Source organism: Diadema antillarum, unplaced genomic scaffold, assembly GCF_040938485.1.
Source record: "Diadema antillarum isolate AM-2024a unplaced genomic scaffold, OU_Dant_1.0 seq00000338_RagTag, whole genome shotgun sequence".
Taxonomy (NCBI): domain Eukaryota; kingdom Metazoa; phylum Echinodermata; class Echinoidea; order Diadematoida; family Diadematidae; genus Diadema; species Diadema antillarum.
Genome location: NW_027271351.1, coordinates 845,015 through 870,437, shown reverse-complemented (window position 1 = coordinate 870,437; position 25,423 = coordinate 845,015). Strand labels below are relative to the sequence as shown.

Below are 25,423 nucleotides of genomic sequence, written 5' to 3'. Positions count from 1 at the left end.
TTACTGGGGCAGATGGTTTCACATCGTCTGCACACAATTGGACGGCCTCACAGATGAGGAGATGAAGGAAGCCGATTTCAGATGTCCTCTCTGCTAGACTTCAACCTTCTTTCTTACTTTCCTTTCCTGCTTTCCCTTTCTCTATCATCTGTCATACAAGCAGAATATGGCAAAGCAGTAATTGCAGCTCACTCACTTCTTTGATCATTGGCATCCCTGGCACTGTGATGTAATGCAACTCTTTAACTATGATTTGAAAAGTGTAAATTCATATCATTTTGATTCAGGATAAATAGATTTATGTTTGTTGCATTTTTTTTTTTTGGGGGGGGCAATGCTGCATTATCTCCGTATATAATCATACATCTTGATATCTAAATCAAATTTGTCTTTCCTTTATTGTGCAATATTTTGGGACACATGCTTTCAGTTGAATCATTGTTTTCTTATGTCCATTCCACTGCTATTCATTTCGACTTGCAAACTTTAAATCTCATTCTAAACGATTTTACATTAAAATTATATGAGTTTATCTTATCAGTGGCATGTTTCTTATGTTTAAGACATAAATAGGAAATGTGGCGGGAATGGATATACTTCAGCCGTCCTTGAAAAAGTTACCGTTATATTTGTGGAATATACCATTCCAGTGTTTTAAGTGGAGCCATGATATATTTACACAGTGAAACTCTTTACTTTTTTTTTCTATCTTTTTTTACCTCATTCTCTTTGTTGTGGATCTTCTCCGGATTGTGAACTTGCTTTTCCTTTTCATACTTGTTTATCTATCACATCAACAGGATATTCCAACATGGAAGATGATGAATTAAATGTCTGGTGACTAAGTAATATTGAATCTTGACATAAAAGTTATTGCTGAGAGTTTTCATTGGTCCGATGTTGTGGTCATCCAAATGAGTACAAGTGGTTTACATACCGTAAAAAGTAGTCTGTGGGTGATGGAGCGAGTTATTTCTGAATTGTTCGAGTAATTGTGACGATGTTTGGAGTAAGCATGAAACTGGAATGAAACGAGTAGCTCTGTGTCTAGATTTAGGTAGATTCATATCCATATTTTTACATGTATTAAAAATAATTAATCTCAGCATGTACAACTGAGCAACTCAGTCAAATGCATTGGAAACACAAATCAGACAATAAAATCATCACAAAGCGATGGTGGTGTGGCAATGCCACGGATCCATTGTTCCCATTTTAGACCTCAGAATACATATGTCCACGTACTTGATTTTTTTTGTTTTGCTTTGTTTTTTGTTTCTTCAAACATGGGAGAAAACATCTGAGTATTTCATAATCATATGATGCATGTACAGCTGTATAGCACATTGCAGTGGCGGATCCAGAGGGGGGCGCAACCGGCACACGCCCCCTTTATTTTTCGTTAAAAACAAAAGAAATAAAAAGAACAAAAATGAAATGAAACCCGGAAGTGGCACCAGAAATATTAGTCACCCCCCCCCCCCCCCCAACAGAATTCCTGGATCCACCCCTGGCACATGGTACAAAAAGAAATTGCAAAATATGGACAGATTCCATGACAAAATGCAACGATTACAGCTCTCGTCCGCGCGTGGTCGAATCATGGCACACTCGCTAATCCATTCATGGGCGTATGGCGATCGTACTATGGGCATAGGCAGACATTCATATAATTTGGTTTGTTTCTATGTGCGTGGATTTGCAGGAGTGCCATATTATTAGAGATAAATCATACACTGAGCACAGTATCTCACACATGAAGAACACATGATACTTTATTCCATTTCTATCACCACACCAACATGCCCTGTCCTCAGTAGACATTCTTTAATTCTTCAGTCCCATAGGCCACATGCTTGTGTATGATGTCAATAGCAAATGAAAGATGGTTGAAGATGGTATTATGAAAATGCATGAAATTGATAAACAGGGTCAACTCCCAAATTCGCTGGTTTCGACATTTTTTTTTTTTTTGGTTTTGTTTTCTTGACTATTTTTGCATAGTATATCTTCAGAAACATTCCCAGAGTGCTTTCAGTTTGTCTTTCATAAAACACAATTGAACTCATCGGTGGCAATAAAAAAAAATGTTATTAAAGGGACTGTACAGTACTGGTTGAGGTAGGGATTCATGTTTTGAACATTCCTAAGTGAGATAATGAAAAGCCTCTTATGAAATATGAAAGAGCATGTAATTTTAAGAAGGATTCAACGTTTATTTGATGAAAATTGGTTTTCAAATGGCTGAGATATCCAAAAAAGTGCTAATAATAAAAGGCGACATGCCCCAACTTTATTAGTATCTCTTTGTTTCACCATGTTTTTGGATATCTCAGCCATTTCAAAACCGATTTTCATCGAACAAACTTTTGATACCCCTTAGAACTGCATGCTCTTTGACATCTCATAGAGTGGTTTCTGAATATCTCACAAAACGTTAAAAGCTAAATCTTCACCTCGACCAGAACTGTACACACCCTTTAAACTGTAGCAGCATACAAGGTTTCCAGCATACATTGATTAGAGTTTAAAAAAAAAAGAAAGGGAGGCTTTGGTTCAATTGCAGACAGCTGCTTGTTTATTACTGGCAAGCACAAAAGCCTGTGTTGATGATTGTTTTTCTGTTGATGCACACTTTAGAAAAAGTGGACTCTATTGTTATTGTTTTGATCCATTACTTTATAAGCTTGTATGTGGAGTGTTGTTTATACATTAAAATGTGCATTCATGTGAAACAGAGCACAAAGTCCGTTACTGCAGCACCTTCTAAGGACTACGATCCTGTAATGTTACTGACATGTTTTGAATGGTATACTGGCAAGTTTTCATTATTCTCTGTGGCTGTCTTTTAAAAATGACCCTTGCCACTTCCCCTAATGAATGATTTTTGTGTTTGTGTCTGTATATTATGCATGTCTGTCTGTCTGTCTGTCTGTCTGTCTGTCTGCTGCTCTATTGATGAGAACTGCAAGATATATTATGCGTGGTTGCATTCATTCATTGGTTTCATGTTTGCAACCAGAACGTGGTTTGGTCAACAACCTCTCTTTGCAGCACTATTTCCTCTCGTTCTTCTTTTGCAACATATGATTGTTTGCATACCGGTAGTCAAGCACTATCAGTCATGGGCAACATACATTGTGAAGTGTGGCAAAATTGGAAATAGTCATATCCCTAACCCAGAGGCAAGAATTTCTGAATTTCACATTACTCATTGTAACTTTGTCTGTCTTTTTGCAGAGGCGGTTAACGATTCAATGATATTATAAAGAAAAAAGAGATGCAGTGGTTCTAGCACTCATCTGAGTATTGCAAGCTCACCTTCTGAGCATTCTTACAGAGTACTGTATTACCTAGGAAGAGCATAGCAATCTTAAAAACTTAGCTTTTGGGGTGGGAGGGGGGATATTGTCCATTTTATCATTTTATATTGTAGAAAATTTGACCATGCATTTGAAAAAAAGACAAGAAAGAAGATCATAAATGAAAATTGGCCCTCAAATTTTTTTTTTTTTTTTTTTTTGGGGGGGGGGGCACTGTGCTCATTTGTTCAAGTATGTTTGTTCTGTCATGCCAGTGATAATGCCTTCCTAGTGTGAAGACAAATATGACCATGTAATTTCAAGAAGAGAAAAATGTGAAAATTGGCCTGCAATCACAAACAAACATACTTACATATATCATTTCTGATTTTGAAGAAGATTGTTTGAGAGATTCCCTATTTTGTGGGTTTTGGACCATCCCCCTTTCACCAAAATCCAGATGAGAAGTTACTTTTTTTTTTAATGTGGCTTAATGAAATAGATAATTGAATACCCTAATGAGTTACTGAATAAATGGATGAATTCATCATTTGATTAAAAAAAAGAAAATGAGTTAATAGTCTAGTCAATTCATCACTCAGTTTGACTACGCAGTTGGGTTATTCATACAATGTATGTATTATCTCTTTGACACACCAGTTGTCCGAGTGCTGATGACTGTTATCTGTTTATTTTTTCATTTATTTCCCCCCTACAGTTTCATAGTACACTATATAAGCATACAAGTGTCTATCATCTATATAGCAGGACTGGCAGTCTATTTTTCTTCATGTTTTATGGTTGCAGGGAAAGTTAAAAGAAGCTATTTCTCACTTAGAAGAGGCCACTCACAGGGTCAACGAACTTAGCCTCTTCAGTCGGAACGAAGATATTGAGGAACTCCCAACAGCTCACATAAGGTATTCTTTCATAGTTTTTTGGTATTTTTCAGAATTAGTAATGTCTATCAGTTTTTGAAGGATACATGTTGATGACTCTCTCTTTTTCTTTTTCTTTTTCTTTTTTTTTTTTTTTTGGGGGGGGGGGGGTTATCCTCCTGAAATTTATCCTTTTCATGCAATCACAAATATCATGAATCCAGTCCTAACAGCCACCATCTACGGTCACCAGTCCACGGTCCAATATTGAAAGATCGCTCAATATCAATAGCACATTCACCCCATGCCTCAAGCTGTCCTGTAGGCCTTTTGTACAGTTGTCTTTAATCTTCTCGTGATATTCTCTCTGCAGAAAGACTCACTTGCTCTTTACACAAAAAGAAAACAATCAAGTACATGTGGATGTTCGTTTGATGTGCACTTTGCAATATCAGGCACTTGGAGAGCTAATGCATCAGCAGAATCTGTTGAATCCAGAAATGAACAGACTACTCCTTGCCTTTTGGCAACATGTCCATGTATATTCAGATTTAACCTTTTTGACTAAAGAATGTATTATGTTGACTCTATCCTCACCCAAGCTCCCACCCCCTCATGCAGCAACTTATCCTAAAATAAGGGGGTGGGGGCACAGAAACATACACTTCTAGTTGTTATAGTAGTGAAATAAAAAAGCTGTGTAATGTTACCAAAACTTTGGTGCATGGTCATTGATTTTGTGCCATGGAGTGTTGGCATGTAAACAATTCAAGTACAACAGTACACAAGTGCACAAATACCCCAGATGGCAGATAGCAACAATAGCCATTGGGGCTCTCTGTTTTTTATGCCTCTGCCACGAAGTGGTGCCAGAGGCATTATGTTTTCGGGTTGTCTGTCCGTCCGTACGTCCGTCCGTACGTCCGTCCGCATTCTTTACGCAATAACTTGAGTAATATTGACTGGAATTTTACCAAACTTGGTCCAAGTACAAAGTATGATAGGGCAATTACTTGATTAGATTTTGGGTGAAATCGGCTAAAGGCCAAAGGTCAAAGGTCAATCATGAAATTGTATTCGTTTACGCGATAACTCAAGACTGGATCAAGCAAATTTCACCAAACTTTGTCCAAGGATGATGTATGATGGGAAAATTACTTGAGTGGTTTTTGAGTGAAATCGGACAGAGGTCAAAGGTCAAAGATCAAGGTCAAATCCTAAAATTTATCTGTTCACATGATAACTCAAAACTGGATGAAGCAACTTTCACCAAACTTGGTCCAAGGATGACGTATGGTGGGGCAATTAGTTGAGTAGTTTTTTAGTGAAATTGGCAAGATGTCAAAGGTCAAAAGGTCAAGGTCAAATGCTAAAAATGTTGCTATTTCCCCCATATCTATGCAATGCCCAAAGGTCTTTTCTTAAAACTTAGTGTAGACATGTACCTGCTTAAAGATTCTCCAGAGAGAGTTTCATGTCATAAGGTCAAAGGTCAGGTGAAAATGTTACAATTTCACTTTTCTGGCAAATGGTTCAATGTATCTTCATGGAACTTGGTACATACGCATGTACTGACTGACAGGGATAATCTAGGGAATTTAGGGGTCATGGGTCAATAGTCAGGGGTCAAAGCTCAAGGTCAACTCCTCAAAATTTCACTGTTTCCCTCATATACTAGTATATATGCAATGCTTGCAGGATTATTTTTAAAACCTAATATATACATGCATTACCTAATGGAGATTCTCTGGGAAATTTCCTACCAGAAGGTCAAAGGTTAAGGGTCAAAGGCCAGACTAAAATGCAAAAAAAAATATATGTATATATTTTATACTGTAATTACACTCTTTCTTCATACCTTGAAAATTACTCATACGATGCATAAACTTATAAAAGGGTTGGTCAAATGTCAAGTAAAAATCCTCAATTCCCCAAATACATGTACCTGCACTCTTAGACAATTATAGCAAACCTAGTTCAAGGAAAGTGAACATTCAAGACATTTCTGACAAACCTGTCATTTCAATATTTTGCCAGTTATGTGAAACTGTCATCACACATTGTGAAGACATTGTACTATACACCAATTGGGAGAATCATGCATTATGGCGGAGGCATACCATAGCGACATTTCTAGTCTTAGATGTGAAAAGACTATCAAAAGATTTGTAGTTACATTCATATGACGTTTCTAATCTTTACCTTAGAGGTTTAAACTTCGGCGATTAGCTTGTAGTAAATGATGCGCATCATCATGACACCTAATGTTTTTAGAAAGATTAAACTTTCAAGTGAGAGTCATACTCTATGATTTAACCACAGAACTGGGAGAAATGCATGCATGCAGAGCTGGCGATAAATCCAATTTCGTTCCACGATACAATAGTGTACAAAATACACTGGAGGTTGACTCGGAAACTAAGGGGGAATAGGGTTCCGGGAGAGATCACGCTAACTTTTGAGTTCTTATTAAAACTCTCTTGTCCACACAATGCTAAACTATAAGTGGAGACCCCTCGTGGCTTGTAGATAGAGTGTAAATCCTAGAAGATGACTTGTGGTTTGAAGCATTGACTAGTCTTTCATATTGCTAACCTTCGAGTGCATCCACATGGTGCTAACTTACAAGCTAATCACTGAACTTTAAAACTTTGTCATAATCTTTATGATTAGAAATGTCGTTTGGAACCTAGCTTTCCACTTGCGTGCCACTTATCAATTCCGTATCTCCCATTTTGTATCTCTCGCCTCCCCATGTTAGATATCTCCTCTTGCCAGCCCTGTTGGGAGACCTCTCACTCCGGTTGATGGGGGAGGAGAGATTGGATGTTGTAGAGAGGAGCAAAGCTTACTTTGTAGACTACATCAGGAGATGTAGAGATTACGGCATCACTAAGGAGGTATTGTTTCCCTGTCCACTTCTGTGTAGTTGGATATTCTTTTATGAATTTAGTGAAGAAAAACAGGATGAGGGGGAAGCGAAAGGGGAACTTACACCAAGAAAAACAGAAAAAAAAAATTGTGTTACATGATTTGATATGATGGTAAGACAGTAGTTGTACATTCATTGTAATTTTGTAGAGATTAGAGATTACTGTAAAAGTGGTTATTTTCGTACAAGCAATTTTTCGTGCTCAGTTGGGTGAGATGAATTTTGCATGTTTTTGATTACATGGAATCAAGACATTTATTAGTTGAACATATCGTCGGTGTTTTCACGAACCGACGCTATTTCGATTTTGGTCAAAATTTTCAAAATCGAGATATTGGTACCAAATGAAAGTGCTTTCAAAACTCTACCAAATCCCCAAATTTTAGATCACAAAATTAATTAGTCTTAATTTTATCAAAGAAAGAAAAAACGACGGTACTCGAAATATCGAGAAATTGAGAAAAAGGGGTTTCACGAACCGACGCAGGAAAGATACGCCGGTTCGTGAAACCCGAATTGCTAGGGTGAAGAGCAATGCGGGTTTTACGAACCGTCGCAGTTGCATTATTTTGAGCTTTGTTCAACTTACTGGCCTAGAATTAGGTTTTGGCCCTAATCCAGATCTCAGAGTGAGAACCAAACCTTCTGAAAGATGAATGACGACCTAAGCCAGCCCACTGTCCACGAGTGAAGTGAATGGTAAGCTATAATCCTATTAAAATCATGCTCAAAATAACAGTTTCAGTTGGACTACCATAACCATTAATTGCGGTAGAGTGTAGTCCCATGTATTCAATCGCGTGATGCTTATGAAGCCTAGTCTGTAAACGCCATCCAATTTCAAATTAGATCCCAAATCATATTATTTATAGTTTCTTTTCAACTTATGTCGTTACTTCTGAGACTACTGAGTACTGTAGTCGTAACGTCTGTGTGCAAGACATGCAAGATGTCAAAGTCTCGAAGACACTCATGGCTATGCCTTGACTTGAGTTGAAAATGAAATCATGAGATTGACTAAGTAGGCCTACTAAACTAAACAAAAAGTAAAAAGTCTAAAAGTAAAACTCAAAGGAAGAGTAAAGAATAAAGTTAGACATGTTAGACTTTAACTTTCAAGTTTAACCATTAAGTCTAAGTTAAAACTTTACTTGTAATACCAGTTACTAAAACTAAGATCAGCTGAAGTCTAGGACCAAGTCAAATTAACACAGAGTCTATAGTCTAGCTCTAGATCTACATCTAGACTAACAAGTTAGTGGTAATAGTAGGTAGAGTCCACCCATTTTTTCCCCCAATTTTTACTGGTCCATTCCTGAAAAAGTTACTGGTCAGTGTCCAACAGTGATTTTTCCTGGTCAGGGACCGTCGGACCAGTGCCAGTGTGCAGCGTTGGTGTAGATGTCATCTATGACAGTATGTGGTCTAGTGATACTACCTAAACACTACGAGTAGTTTACAGGTTAGGTGGCTTTCCTGTACAGTGCAGTGTTAGTATACTTGTGAATTCAGCCCTAGTACCGTACTGTGTGTAGATATGTGACATTATGTCTAACGTTAGTTCGAGTGGAGTACCTTTGAAGCACAGCGGTGGGGCTTTTTTTCCCTAAAACTTGTGAATGCGGCCCAACCAAATGGCGTTTACATATTTACGTGTGATTGATAGTGATACAGTAGCGCTGTCGATTTCCACAGCAGCCATACATAATCTTTTGTCCTTTCTTCTTTCCTTTTTTCCCTTTGTTCTTTCACCCTTTTTATTCTTGGAATCGAAGGACTTCTAAGAAATGTCCCTCGACTGATTTAACCAGGACTCTTGAGTCCTGGTAAACCTAACCTAACCGAGCAACCGTTAACGTTTGTTAGGCCTAACATAACAGTAACACTGACTTAGCCCTGTATTGACTTTGTCTTTGGCCGACTTACTGAGATGGCGAGTCTAACTCTTTAACGTTAGTCTAAACGTAGTCGTTAGATCTGTCAGTGTCAGTGTCACCGGTTATTGTATAATGGTGCCATCTCTAACGTACGTTAACAAGTTGATGTTAGTTATCTATGTCAACTTACTGATTCAGTAATAGTGGTACTGTCATCCTGTTGGATATCGCCGCAATCATCCGTGATGTGTTAATTTCGTGTCACAAAGACAAAAGTTGCCAAGATCTAATAGTATTAGATGTCTAGATCTAGATGTAGTCTAGATCTATAATATAAATTCTGTGTGCCACTGGTAACTTAAAAGTGAAAGGTCTAGACTTCACTTAGTCTATAATTAGACCAGACATTCATGAGGCAAAGGCCTATTTAGTAGATCTATTCTTATTCTATTTTAACGTCAATTCCTACTAACTCGCCACGTGTTATTCCTAAGGCCAAGGACTTCCGGGTTAGTGATATTTTTTTTTTCTCATAAATACCAAACAGCAGACGTGTTTCATTTGCATTCTTGCACAGACTTCATGAAAATATGTGCAGTATCAAAGAAATATTATGCACATGACAATGCCAGTGTTTTATAGGTGAATGGTTAATACCTTTAAAAGCTGAATGATAATGTAGAGTCTAGGTCTAATTAAGATGTTACAGTCTCTGATAAGAAACAGGTTTGATTGTCATAGACTGTTTCCCAAATGCAGGTACATGTAGTTATATTCAGCTATTTCAATGCAATGCCGTGTTTACAAATACATGTAGATTTATATTCATGTGAATGATAATTCAATTTCTACATGAGACTTACTAAGTGCTAAACATAATATCTTGCATCAGTGAAATGTGTAAATTACGAGACAATTTGAATATGCATCAAATACGAACAGCAGCATTTTTTGACATTCTTTGATCCTGCATAGGCCTACCATTTTGTTTTATGTTTAATATAAATAGAGCAAAATAATTTCAACTTCAGTTTTGTTGGCTGATTTTTTTTTTCTTCTCAAAATTAAAGTTGTATCTTGTACCATGATGTTTGATTTTAATCAAAAGTTCTTAATTTCTTTCTTTTCTTTCAGATGACTGGTGCCATGTAGTAGCGAAGAACTGGACTGTCTCAGAAAAGAAAAGGAAAAGTACAGGGTCGTGTACATCACCAACGGATGTGAATACAATGGTAATGTAGAGTCTAGGTCTAATTAAGATGTTAAAGTCTCTGATAATAAACAAGTTTGATTGTCGTAGACTGTTTCCCAAATGCAGTTAGTAATATTCAGCTTTTTCAAAGCAATGCCTTGTTTACAAGGACATGTAGATTTATTCATGTGAATAATAATTTAAATTCTACATGAGACTTACTAAGTGCTAGACATAAGATCTTGCATCATCAAAATATGTAAAAGGCGAGACAATTTGAATATGCATCAAAGACGAACAGCAGTATTTTTTTGACATTCTTTGATCCTGTATACCGTTTTGTTTTATGTTTAATATAAATAGAGCAAAATAATTTCAACTACAGTTTAGTTGGCTGATTTCTTTTTCTCAAAATGACAGTTGTATCTTGTATCATGATGTTTGATTTTAATCGAAAGTTCTTAATTTCTGTCTTTTCTTTCAGATGACTGATGCCATGCAGTAGCGAAGAGCTGGACTGTTTCAGAGAAGAAGAAAAAAGTACAGCATCGTGCTGATCATCAAGGAATGTGAATACAATGGCTTAGGAAAGAAGACAATCTACAGATAGGATAGAAGGGAGAAATTGGAATGAAGGGCGACAACATAAGGACGGTATATCTATAGTGAAATGTGATTGTAAAGTGGAAACATGAAAGGAGATCCTAAGATTGAAGGTGAAAACAATGCATTCCATTCTGTGATGTCGTAATTACAATTTTGCTACACTTTAATAACACTACAGAGAGACATTTATATCAAGGAAAGCTTCATGTGGATATGGAATGTTAGAATTTTTTTAAGTGTTCATTGGTATGTATTTCATGATAATAAATCTTGAAGGTTTTGTGTGGTAATCATAACCTTGTGATAAATCTTGATAGATTTCTAAGTGCACATTGGCAATATTTAGATGATGCTGTAATCAGATTAAGTTCTATTCGCCTTTTTTCTTTTATTTATTATTTTGTTGTCTTCAACCCACTTTGAATGTGTCACGTATGATTCTTATAAACATGGGAACATGCACTCCATGTAACTGATAGGACTTATAACAAATTGACATAATTATTCAACCATCACTAGACAGTTCTGTTATAAGATGTTCTTTATTTAACTAAAATTGTAAATTATGATACGTGTATGTTCCCATGCAAACTCACAACAAAATACAGAAATATGATTTCTTTTAATAATAATTCATTATGTCTCTAAATTTACAATTAAAGAAAGTGATTGCAATAAGGATGTCAAACATTGTATATTAAAATAATAGATTATTCATTTGTCTCCATCCGTAGTAACGCACGCAACTGCAGTGTGCAGTTTGTAGGCTGCTGTGAATAAAAAAATCACAGGCAGCCCAAGCAGGATTCGAACCCACGACCTCTCGATTACTAGACCAGCGTCATAACCACTAGACCACCGAAGTGCCCTGGCGCTACCTTTACACATGAATAATTAAGTATAGAAGGGCTTGGGGGCGCTTCGAAGTTTACTGCTCTTATTAAATATGTACATGTCATTTGCAACTCAACTAAAGATGATTAAACACACTGAAATTCTTACTTTAAATGATATTCATAATCTGTTTTTTTTTTCTTTAATAGCTTGGGATGTACACTTTATACACTGTATCGGTCTACATTTTGCCTACAATATGGAATTCTTTACTTCGAGACGTTTGTTTTAACAAACAAAAAATTAAGAGTCCTTTAAAGGTGCTGTAAAACAGTGGTGATTGTTTGTTTGTTTGTTTTTTGGTGGGGGGGGGGGGGGAGGGGAGTCAAATTAGCCTTGGCCCCTCTCCGCCGTCTTTTTTTTTCCCTTTAGCTGCATTTTTTTTAGTCATCACATGAAAATTCGTCTGCATCCACCCCGTAGTTTTGCTGATGACCTTTATTTTTAATTATTTTAGCCACACACAATTTTGGCCGAATTTCCCCCACCCCTCTGGTGAATTTGCTAGTACATGTACTAAAACACATTCTCAGAATGTGTTTATACATGTAGTACTGGTGGATCAAGGATTCACAGGGAGGGGGGGGGGTCGGCCAAAATTTCTCTTTTCTCATATGTAACAAGCCTACGGGGCGAAAGGCTGATATTATGGGCTTTCTACACACATTTTTAGATGCTAATTATTGGTTAACATGAGCACGATCATTTATGTTGTGATTAATTTGTTTCCTTATATATGTATGACTTCTATTAGAGACTTAATTGGCTTGGCACTCCTTACATCGACCTATTTTAGACACCCATTTCCTTCTCTCTCTCGTGCTTTTTCTCTACTGTCCTGTGAATAGTGTAACTACATGTACATGCAGTACCTCTTCTCTTTTGTATGATATACATCAAGTTTTTATCTGAGCATATGGGTGTTGCAGCACTCTCAAGCTTCATGCATACGCAGCAACATCTTTGTGTGTTCATATACATAGTTATGCTTGATATATTGATTTGAGAATGTTATTCTTTCTCTTATATATGTTCCGTCCGCACTCTATAGATGTAAATGTACGATGTAAGATTTGGTGTGCATGTTCGAACTGTGTTCCTCTTTTTGTGAACACACAAGAACTGACATAATAATGAACTTGAATTACACATATTCTTGAATCTTGATTCCATCTCCATTTGCCATTAGATATGTATTGATTTATGGAGCTCTTCCACAATTGTTATCCTTCCCATTGTCATTACTCATCTCTGAATAATTAGGTGATCCGAGAATCCTCTCGGATCACCTTCTGTATCTGTACTGATTCTTTGTTCTTCTTCTTCTTCTTCTTCTTCTTCTTTATTTCTCCGCAAAAGTTGTGTAGAGATAAGCTCAGAAAGTGCATTGCCTATGAATGTCAAACTTATACCATATGTGTATCATGTCCCAAAGACGACATGTCAAGTAAAATCGTAGTGATCAGTCGACCGTGACGTCACTATGACGTCATTATATGAAAACACATTTTCAATCATATCTCATTAATGGAGTGGAATTTCTCAATGAAATTTACGTCACATAAATTTCAATTCAAGGGAATTCTACCCATATTTTCAGAATTCCTCGCATCGTAAAGACGTGCGCGTACGCGCGCGTTGAAATATTTGTATGCTCCAATCAAGCTCAAATTTTTTTTGCATACGTTTCAGACCATTTGGAGCATTTTTTGAAAAATTGAAAAAATTGGACGGACGCGTACGCGCGCGCACATATACGCACGTACAGCTCATATGCAACAGAAATTTCCCGATTTTTTACATTTATCGGATGTCTGAAAAGTCAAGGAATATTTCTAGCAAGTTTCAAGTCAATCCGACTCAATATGACGTCATACGAGACTGTCAAAGTTGAAATTCCGCGCGCGCGTCAATGGCGATATACAGTACAACAATGCCCCAAAACCGCCAATTTTAAATCCGATTTTACTCGTCAGGATGGACGGTGACCCCCCATTTTCTTTACATATTCTGAAAGCTGATGAGTTGTACATGTCAGTTTATGGGTTGGCGATACTGAAAAAGTCATTCAAAGATATCAAATTTCTTAATAAAGTTAAAAAAGTAAATTTTCAAAATGACGTCATCAAATTTCAAGTTCATTCAAGCATATCTCACTTTTTCTTTAATTGATTTACGTCCAAATTTCAATATGTTGTAGCTTATTAAATGGTCTTTCAGATATATAATAACAACAATTTGATTGGATGACGGCATCACCTCGTAAAAATGGATTTAAAGTAATCTTGTCAAATTTGACCAGTTTACGTGTTATCTCTATGGGAGTGCAGTTTTTCTGGAAATGAAAACTGACATGACTATCTTTATCGAGCACTAGCTCACTTATGCTTCGGTGAATTTCTCCCATATTTTAGTATGTTGTAGCTGAGACTTTGGGCTATCGTTAATGTGCCCTTCGTTTTTTCATACGGAGTCGGCATCATGCCCAAAAACTTGGTTGAAATTAAAGCTTATCTTCCATGTATTTTCATATTCCTTTCTTTCTGCAACTTTCTTTGCAATAACTCAAGAAAAACAAGCTCTATCAGCCCAATATTTTGCACATGTTTAGTTTATGTCACGTACATTATTTCATAAAATAACAACTACTTGATCGGGCACCTTCTTGGGTATGTAAATTAGGGTCAAAGGTCAAAAATGTTTCATCCTGTATCTTGGTTAATACATGTCTTATCTTTCCCATATTTTGCATACGTAAAGACCATGTTACAAGAATCATTTCACAAAATAACCACTTTTTGCTCAGACGCCATCTTGTCTGTGCAAAGTAGGGTCAAAGGTCATATGTACTTCTTTCTTTATCTTTATTATGACGTGTTATCTCTATGGGAGGGAATTTTTCTAGATGTGAAAATTGACATGATTGTCTTTATCGACGACTAGCTCAATTACCCTTCGGTGAATTTCTTCCAGATGTTAGTATGTTGTAGCCAATGTAATACTCTTTAAGTTTTGTTAATCAAAGTTTTAATCGGATGATGTCTTCACCACGTGAAAATGGATATAATGTAACCTTGTCAAATTTAACCAGTTTACGTGTTATCTCTATGGGAGGGAATTTTTCTGGAAATGAAAATTGACATGACTTTCTTTATCGAGCACTACCTCACTTACTCTTCTGTAAATTTCTCCCAGATTTTAATATGATGTAGCTGAGACTTTGGGCTATCATCAGTGATTCTTCATTTTTTCATACGATGCCGAGATCACGTAAAAACTTGGTTGACATCAAACTTATATTCGATGTATTGAGATATTTCTTTCTCTCTGCAACTTTCTTTGCAATAACTCAAGAAAAACAGCCCCTATCATCCCCATATTTGGCACATGTTTAGTTTATGTCACGTACATTATTTCATAAAATAACAACTACTTGATCAGACACCATCTTGGGTATGTAAATTAGGGTCAAAGGTCATAAATGTTTTAACCTGTATCTTGGTGAATACATGTCCTATCTTTCCCATATTTTACACACGCAAAGGCCATGTTACAAGAATCATTTCACAAAATAACCACTTTTTGGTCAGATGCCATCTTGGCTGTGCAAAGTTGGGTCAATGGTCAAATATACTTCATTCTGTATCTTCTTTATAGTGTATACCGAATTTGGTAACAGAGATAGCAGACCTAACTCTCTTTTCTAAATGAGAATCCAAATATCACACGTCCAATGTCTCTAAACACAGATGAAACCTATATGGTCATGCCTATTGCGATCAGGACTCGAATCATTGATTAAAAAAAATCGGATCACCTAATTTGTCAGTCTTGACAAATTCCAAGTCTAGTTCAAATTTGATATTTTATTGAGGACCTATGTTTCTTCGATTACATAATGTACCTCTTCAATATATTGCTGCAAAAGGCATAATTAAACATGACCATTATTAAATATTTGAAATGAAGCTTGAAATTCTGATAGTGTTGATATTTATGTATTTTTAGGAGTTTATCAGTTTCGAAGAGTGCATGCAGGATGAGTTTTATGTTTTTATATGATCAGGTGCAGCTATCATAGAATCTGTTGAGCAGGAAAGAGAAAGATGGAAAATGAGGAATTATGAGTGAATTCGCATGCGAGCCAAATGACAATAATGACACTGATAAAAATTGTGACAAAGTAAATGTCACAAATATGTGGAATAATAAGAAATAAAGAAATTAATAGATTATTTCAGAGAAAGAAATAACAGAGTGCATGCATGAGTATGAAAGATGAGTAAATACAAGTAATTATTACTGACTGGCACGTCTTTTTCCCAAGATTTAGCGGTATCCTTCATCTTAGAACAAACATTCATAATTATTATGAAAGTAGTGAACTGAATTTGAATTAAAAATAATGTGAAAAAATTAAAAAGTACCCGGTAAGTTAAAAAAGTTAAAAAAAAACAGTAAAAAGTAAAAAAATATGAAACACAGTATACCGAGTACATGTATTACCAAATGATAGATGTCCACGTGCAAAAGTGTTAAATAATATATCCACAAAAAGGGGGGGGGGGGCAAAGAAATCTTTGGAACGATCAACCACAGCTATAATAACAATACATGCGTGTACTAAATGAAGATGAAAACAATAACACTCTTTTTAGAACAATTAACCCGTTGAGGACAAGTCCCGAGTATACTCGGGCAGGTGTCTATGGGAAATGTGTGTTGTAGCAAAATCAGTCCGTCCTCAACGGGTTAAGAGAAACTGGCTTGTATTATCATCTTAATTATCACTAAATGTATTGTAATCATCACAACAATCATTACATGACAATTAATTTCAATTAATAAGGTTATTGTTGATAAGCAGGTATAGCCCCAATAGTATTTGTATGTAAACACATACGAAAATGAAATAGCGACGGTTCGTAAATACACGCGTATTGCACGTTACCTATTGTACAGGCCCTACAGCGCGGGTCTCACGAACCGGCGTAATACAACTTACGTCGGTTCGTGAGACCCGCGCTTAAGTACATAGCCTATGGTGCGCGCAAGAAACGATGGATTTACGAACCGACGCAGTGAGTTTGAAGACAGAAATCTCGTAGATTTTTTGAATTCACACTAAAATTACACTATGGATATGAAGAACAACTTCCACTCTCATCACCCTGTCAAAATTTTCACACACATGACAGGAAAAGTCATTGATAACGTTGTCTAAAACTTGTGAGATCTTTAAACGCGATTTTCTCAGAACTGCATTTTCGCTCAAAAACGAAATAGCGTCGGTTCGTGAAAACGCCGACGATATGACGTGCAAAAATATTTGCATGTTTTTCTTTTCACACTGGTTTTTGGTCACGCGAAATGCCCCAAAATTTCCACACCGCAAGAATTTCCACTTTTACAGTATGGCATCACTATAAGGAGGTATCATTTCCCTGTCCACTTTTGTGTTGTTTGGTGTATTTTGGTGAATTTACTGCAGAAAAACAGGTGGGGTAGGGAAAGGAGAGAACTTTATTATGACAAGTAAGACAAAGAAAAATCTGTGAATGATCTATCATGGTAAATTATAGCTGTATGCAGTTGATGTTAATACAGTGTAAGCTCATTAACAAATGTTTAGAGCAAGTCAGCATTTTGAGGGTCTGTTTATTTTTTTTTTTTCAAAAGAAAAAATTGAAATGTGACTAACAACTGTCTTGCAAATTTTCTTTTTCGTTCAAGTATTACAAACATGAAGGGCACATTAAAAAAAAAATTTGAATTCGAGTTTGATAAATGATTGTTGTGAAAGTTTAATAGACTGCATATAAAAAGGACAATATTGTGTAACCAATATCTCAGGAGGTTCCCGAGGACCCCTCCCCAGACGCACCGCCCCAGAGTGCCCCTGGCATTGGTGGGGCTCGGCCCAACCTCATGGCTATGCAGTGCAACAGGGAAGACAAGATTCGGCGCTACAAGGAGGCTAAGGAGAGGGAGCAGAAACTCAATGCTTTGGGAACCTGGGAGGAAGTTGCAAAGCGGGATGAAGATGTGCAGGTGGATTGTGATATTTCCGGCTGTATCCTGATTTAAAAAATAATATATATATATATATATACATACATTATATATATATATATATATATATATATATATATATATATATATATATATATATATATATATACATACATTATATATAATTCATATTTAGCGTATTTGTCAGTATAACAGATGTTGAATAACATCACCACACACTCCAGAGTGCTTGGTTAAATATATGAATTGATTTTGTGTTCTTATTCTCTCCACCATATTAAAAACTATGCAGTATGTACATGTAGATTCACAAAGCCGTAAGAATCACAGGCATTTACAACAATCCTTCAAATTCCTATAAACTATTTTCTTTTTTACAACACAAATCTTGTTCCAACAGTCTTCAACATTTGATGTCAATGTATTGTCACATGATAAATTCTGTCTTACCTTTGTGAAATGCAAAATTACAATGCTTGTCAAAATTAGTATATTACAGTGTATGTTAAAGCCATTGATATGAGAGGAAAAAGTTGCTGCACTCTATTTCAGAGTTTAGTAGTTAAATACATGTTATATGTCTGAGTGAAGAGATGTCATAACATCAAATGAATTCATTTTATCACAGAAAATCTTCAGCCTTACATGACTTAGATGACTTGTGTTTTCAAAGGTAGTTTGCTTGTGTTAGTGATGACATCTTGACAGTAAGTGGTGCTGAAATTTATCAAGGTTTGCAGTGGCCTCCAGTTTAAGCAAATGTTTTTCTTATTTTCTTCCCATGTTCAGAGAGAATTCTATCTTCTGGTGTTGAAGAAGTGGGTGGGGACAGCCCTGGAACAACTCAGCAGCATCCAGCAAGAGAGGGAGATCCTACAGCACATGGCAAAGATGAAGAAGAGCTCTGGTAACCGTGGCAACGGGGATGGTGACTCAAGGAGAGATGCTCCTCAACAGCAGCCACAGAGGAAGGTGGGTAAAGACAAGATTAACCCTTTCTGTACCAGGGACTTTGGACAGTGTGTACAACCCTTTGGGGTTTTCTGTACCTATTGGTACTCAAAGCACACAAAGGGTTAATCAACTTGCACTGCCAGGTAACTTTTTTTTTTTTTCAGTGGATTGGAGCATGCATATAAGAGCTGTGGAAACCTTTATACACCAAGGTATTAACGCACTTACCTTGTTATGTCCAATTTGAAGCGAGAGAAATGAACTCTATTCTGATGTTTACTTTGTTCCAATACCCCTTTGAATGTCACTTTTGCAAGTGATCAGTTAAAGTTGATAGTGCTCATTGTATGTAGAAAAGCACATACACACACACACACACAAGCACAAACTAACAAAAGGTACATTGTGGGAGTACCCCATTATTTTCTCCCATAGACAAATACTCCCACAATGTCAATTTTCACCCCCATAATGCTGACTAAATAGAGCGAAACATAAGATGAATACCCCCACAATGTACCTCTTGCTCGTCCACATAAACAAACAAATAAACAAACAACAGTAGGTAACCAAGAAGGATTTAATTATGCTATGTTGCATGCCTTTCTTTGTGATAGAATCAATTATTTGTTAACTACCAACCCAAGTATTTACCAGCAATAGAAGTCATTGAATTTGTACCTGTTCAGCGAGGCATATTTGCTTTCTAGTGAAGCCTTGGGATTTTCAGACTACAGTGCACTCCCGCTATCACAAACGCAGTTATAACGAAATTCCGGTTACAACAAAATAAAAATTCAGGCTGTAACATTATCCACTCTATGTGTTTTCATTGTTTATCTGTTCAGTTATGAAGATATTTCGATATAATGAAAGAAAACTGCTGGTCCCCGAGGACTTCGTTGTAACGGGAGTCCACTGTACAGATACCCAGCAAGCAGGCGATAGGTCCCATTTGTGCGAAATTAAATGAAAGTGTAAACAGAGCCAAGTTTTAATTTTGCTTGATATGATTCAATGGAGAATGTACCCCCAAGGAGCAAGCTGTATTGTATATTGAATAATGAATTACAACAGGTCAATATAAACTCATTATTTCTCTGGACTGGGCTGCTCCCCTAATACTCATCTCACTAACCTCATTACGAAGTCATTGCTTTGAGACAGCTTTAATTCTTGAAGGGACAAATTTTCCCATAATGTTTGAGATGCTTAAGTTCAGGATTTGTGTGATTTGATTTGATTTGTTTTGCTTGTCATTTGCTATTTATGCTTTTGTAATAATGTCATTACTTATCAGCCAATGAAGCCGTTTATTCTGACCAAGGACGCACTCCAAGCCCAAGTCTTTGGTGCGGGCTATCCCAGCATTCCCACCATGACTCTGGATGAGTTCTACGAGAAGGAGATCCGGGAAGGCAAGATCAAACTTGACTCTCAGTAAGTGCCTCTTTTTTTCCACTTCTAAACAACTATTTCAAGAACAATTACTTCAGAGTGGATACTGATAGCCACATGGGTAATAACATTTCCACCTTTCCCAATGATATCACAAAGACACTCACCCCAAGACATAACTTTCTTCATATTTTGGTGGCTATGCTTCTCTGTGAGTCGTGAGCAAGGAGAAAAGCAAAACATCTGCTGTGCGTTAACCTGGTTTCACAAAAGTTATGAATAAGTTTGATGTAAAAGAAGCCCCTTGCTCGCAGGACTGATACTTTTTGAATATAGTGTGGCTAGAAGTTATTTTGGGTTGATGTTGTGGTAAAGTACCTTGCTGTAGAAAAGTGAAAGAAGATTTGTAGCTGTATTGTCCAGAAGTGATGTACATTTAATTGTATGGAAGGTGTGTTATAGTCCCACCAGTACATAACTGTGTGTGCAAGCAGTAGGCGCCCTATGTATATCATTAAGCCTCCAGATGAATTGCATTGCCTATTCAAAAACACAAAAGCAAATGTAATCTTTTCAGAATGTTCATGAATTTTTTCCTCCTCATTTAGCGCAGAGCTGCATTTGTTGACAATATATTAGGACTATTTCTCATGAGGTTCTAAGAGTTGGTGAATTCTGGCTTTGTATCGTGAGCAGGAATCCAAGCCAGCAGAGTGAACGTGAGGCGGCAGAGGCCCGAGACATCAAGAAAGAGATGGAGATAGAGACAGATGACCCAGAAGCCCTGAGGAAAGCACGAGAGTGGGATGAATGGAAAGATGGTACGTAAAGCTTCATATTTCATGATGTAATCTCATGAGGCAAATCTCTCGTTTGAAGAAGCTACACCCCTGTAGACAATGTCAATGTATTTCTTGGCAATCAAGGACTTAAAAACCAAAGATATAAAACACCTGTTTCTTGACCCTGGCCTAATCTAAGCATCAGTCACCGCCGGGGGGGGGGGGGGGGGGGGGGGGGGGGGGGGGGGGGGGGGGGGGGCACCCGCGAAAGGAGGAGATTGTTTTGGTTTTGGCATGGGCTATGTAGCTCCATGGTGCGTATGTGTGTCGACAAACTTCTACAATGCTCTTCTTCTTATTCCTGTATTTTCGTTATTTATGGGTCAAATTTTTTTGTTCGAAATTCAAAACGGATGACTATAGAATTTCTCAATAGAATATAAAATCTAAAACTTTAGAAAGAATAGAGAAAATTGAGTGCACTTTGAATGGTCTGCCACAGGCAGATATCCTTATCATGCTCTTACGTAATATGATAGCTGTTGCAGTCATTAAACCCTGGCTTGGCCTCCAGGTTTGCCACGCCTGAGTAGAAAGTTATTTTGCAGTGGGCAAATACATCTACTCCCACTCTCAAACGAGAAATTGTTAGGGGGGTATAGCACCCCATCAGCTTCGTTTGCCGATGGGGTCTCGCCTCAAACGGGGGTTTGACGGCATGTAAATCCCTTTGTCAAACCTGTACAAGGGCATTCAACCCATGGGCATATTGATATTTCATCAGACTTATTTGGTGTCAATTACCCCAAGGTAATCATCCATGGACAATCACAAGGAAGGTGAGGGGGGTGGGGGGGGGGGACGGTTTTTTATGGGTGGTTGGCACAAAGGGATTGTTTTTCTTCAGACAGTTTAGACTTAATTACTTTTTTGTAGAGAAAATCACCTCTCTTCGAAAAACAATCTGCACATTTCTATCTCCAAGTTAATCAGATCAAGATAGAAAAGAAGCCTGTAAAAAAATGCATATTGAATATTATTTGTGCAACAGAAAGAGAGAGAGAGAGATCTAAAGATAGACACAGAGAGAGAGACTGAGAGACAGACAGACAGACAGAAAGAGAGAGTGATAGATCAGGAAAAGAGGGCTTTTGACTCTGCTCAGTTTTGAATTGTGAAAATTATGTTCGCTTCCACAGATCACAAGCGAGGTTGGGGAAATAGAGAGAACCGAAGCTGAGTACCGGCCTAAGGATGCTTTCCCCGCGTCATCCCTTGGGTGCAGGAGTGCTCTTTGAGGCGATGAGTCCTAAACATTTGAGAATGTATCTCCTGAGTGAGTGGACAGAAACTGCACCATAATGGAGGAAGAGGAGCAACCCTCTCTGTGTGTGCATTGGCATTCTAGAAGATTAGGGCCTAAACCATCGCCAGAGGCATGACATTTGATCTGCAGGCAAATACTAGCGGTGCTATGTCTTAATTCTCCTCATCAGTCAAATATGAGATGGAAGTGGATCGTGGAATGTGTTCGACCTCTTGCTCTTCCGCTGTATTGAGATCATACTTGGATGTAGTTTATGATTGTTTGTTCCTCGTGGACCTAAAACTATTTGCTGTTTAGACCAGAAGAAAACTATGTAATATATGGAGGCCACGTTGTGATGTATTATTTGACAGCAGCGGATACTGGAGTATCGTGGAACTACAAAGATGAGTCATATATGCAACATCGCGCCAGCGTTTCATAAGGAATATTTATCTCATTGCGCAAACACATGGGATTTGTGAGTGTGAATCAGGAAGCCAATAGATATCATCATGGCAATTTTTACAACTGGAACATCAGGGAATCATCTGGAATAGTGTTGCGTATCACTTGCTCTTACTCATCCTTGTTCATAAACTGTCATTTCTTTTCACATTTCTCTGAAAAGTAACTTTATGGCAGAGAATTATTAAGAATTATCCCCCCCTCCCCAAAAAAAAAAAAAAAAAAAAGGAAGAGAAAAGAAGAAACAGATAGAAAGATCCCAGGACTGAAAGTCCATTGAAAAATAAGGATGTACGGGAAAATATATATGAAATGATATGGTATTTCATACAATTTTATGGACAGTGAAGGGAAGGAAATGAAATGAGAGGTCTCTTATTGTAATGGTTTAAGAAACATTGCCGTCGCCTTTGCTTTTCCCATGCTTGTTACTTTGTGATGGAATTAGCTAAACATTTTTCCAACAAGAATTCAAACTGACATGTGTGGCTGCAATCCAGAAGGCTTTAGTGAGATATGCATAACATTTCTGCATTTGTGTGTCATCTGAACTAGCTGTTTTCAAACCTAAATGTCACGTTATACCCGAAATTGAGAGTGTAAGAAATATTTAGCATTCTTATGTTTACCTACGAAGTATGAGGCATATTAAGACCTAGATAATGGTAAAGTGCTTGTATTTCAGTTCATACACTTGAAAATATTTTGGAGTCTTGAATCCTGTGCGTTATGTACTTTTCTTAGATTTGTGAGCTTAGTGACCATTTGTGACCGGCTACAACAAAAGGATCGGAAAGTTGGGGAGGACAATTTTCTAAAAATTGTGTGGCATTATTCCCTTACTCTTCTACTTTAATTTTATATATAGCACAACTCATAAAAGTACTCGGTTGCAGAGATATCGATGATTTTATTAGCGCATGTCAAGTGGTTGAGGAAATCAGTTTCGAGAAAAACGCCTTCAAAGTTATCCTTCCAATGCTATCATGATCAAGGGATCGAGGCGAGACAGTTTTTCACCGCTTGACAATAAAAGGTGTGCTCCTAGCAACCTCCGCGATGTCCATTCAAGCTTAGCGCCAGCGGTCTGTGCACAACCAATCAGTAATCAGGATGCCACGCACTGACCAATAAGATCACTCCCTCGTTGCTATGGGCGGAGTCTAGCTGCGGCGCAAAATCCAAATCTTCGGACACGTTTCTGTTATGTTGAAAATCGGAAAACCATGGCTCAGAAAAATGCAGATTTCTTGCCTTTCCTTTGATCATTTAGCTTCGAAATTTCGGCAGATGATAGACAAAACAGTATAGAATTATGCTAACAACAGAAATCTGATTGTTTTGACCAATTTTGATGATGTGACTTCACACTCAATTTTCTCGTCTCAGCCGTCAGCACCTTTAGGATCCTTCTGTTGTAGCGGGTCACATTTGTTAGTGTGTGATGTCCTCATCACTATCCTGTGCCAAAGTGGGCAAATGACTTCAAACAAATCTGCTGTTTAAAAAAAGTGAGCAAGGACAGCACAATTCAAAATGAAATGTCAGGAAAATACCAAACCCCTTCTAGTAATAATAGTAATTGACAGTGCTTACATACAATTGTAGCGCATCACACAAAGTGATAATGTCCCTATGCGCTTCTACAAGCCCTGATGCACCATAAAATGACATTTGATCTCAAACACAAAAATCAAACATGACATGATATTGGATTCTTTATGGTTGAAGAGCAAGTAAGAACACAAATTTTTCAGTGCCTCGGGAATCAGGACACTGACTTTGTATTGTAACACAAGGAATTGTGCAATATTTTAGTTGAAGAGAAAGAGCATGCCTATGCCACTTTAGTGGATACTCTTGATAGTAGTGGTGAGAGACATGTTAAGCCATTAGTGACCTTGCTTCAAAAAACCCACCCAAGAGTCACACGGCTTAGGGTCCCATTTGACCTGAAGAAAAAGTTGATATGTGTTATAAAAACAGACAGAGAAAAGAATGTAGTACTGTATACGCTATAATTTTCGCGTACATAAATTTTCGCGAATTGCCGCTGTCACACATTTTCGCGAGTGGTTAAATTCGCGATTGGGGGACCAGAGAAAATATGAAGTGGTAAAGAAAGTGTGAATTTTCAACTTACTAGCATATAAGAATGATACTAGTTATACACTGCATGAAAAAGACTTGCCAAACTCTGCGAACTAGTAAGTTAGAATTCAACATTTTTGAAGCGGTTAAGTCCATCGCGCTAGATTTCTGACGAGTGGTCCCCTTGCGATAATGGATTGGCTCTCTACAGTATTCGTATAGTAGACGTGGACGTGCGTAAACAAGCTTAGCCAGTATGGTCTGTTCGGTAAGCCGTGACATGGTATTCTAGTACTGAAATGTTCGTATCATCAAGGCAAGGAATTCATTTTGGAAGGTAATATTTTCGCGTGTTGTTAATTTCGCGAATAGCTCCCGACTCGCGAAATTCGCGAAAATAAAACCCCCGCGAAATATATAGCGTATACAGTACTTGGTATTACACTGTGCGAAGTTTCAGGAAAAACAGGATTCTCCCTTCAAAGCAGATATTGCTCTGTAGTCACTTGTTTTTGCATGCACAATAGTACAGTATTAAAGTGAGCACTTCTCAATAGACCCTTAACTCAGAGGTAGCAATCCTCTGAATTTGGATTTTCTTTCTTTAATTTCAGTTGCTGAACAACATTCAAATCTGATGAATTTTTACATAATGATAATCAGAAAGTTGAAAATCTCTTCTTTCAAATCTGACCTACACCAAAGTAAAT

At 37.3% G+C, this 25,423-nt stretch overlaps 1 protein-coding gene across 1 annotated transcript in view; it reads left to right on the top strand.

Moving 5' to 3' along the window:
- LOC139730832 (immunoglobulin-binding protein 1-like) overlaps nucleotides 1–22,437 on the top strand; it is a 28,866-nt gene extending 6,429 nt beyond the window's left edge. The window contains exons 2-8 of the mRNA XM_071641704.1: nucleotides 4,110–4,222; nucleotides 6,942–7,080; nucleotides 17,535–17,732; nucleotides 18,504–18,686; nucleotides 19,969–20,108; nucleotides 20,763–20,887; nucleotides 22,048–22,437. Coding sequence (XP_071497805.1) covers nucleotides 4,110–4,222; nucleotides 6,942–7,080; nucleotides 17,535–17,732; nucleotides 18,504–18,686; nucleotides 19,969–20,108; nucleotides 20,763–20,887; nucleotides 22,048–22,088 — 939 coding nt within the window. The 3' untranslated portion in view covers nucleotides 22,089–22,437. The remainder of the gene's footprint in view (nucleotides 1–4,109; nucleotides 4,223–6,941; nucleotides 7,081–17,534; nucleotides 17,733–18,503; nucleotides 18,687–19,968; nucleotides 20,109–20,762; nucleotides 20,888–22,047) is intronic.
- The last annotated feature ends 2,986 nt before the right edge of the window (nucleotides 22,438–25,423 follow it).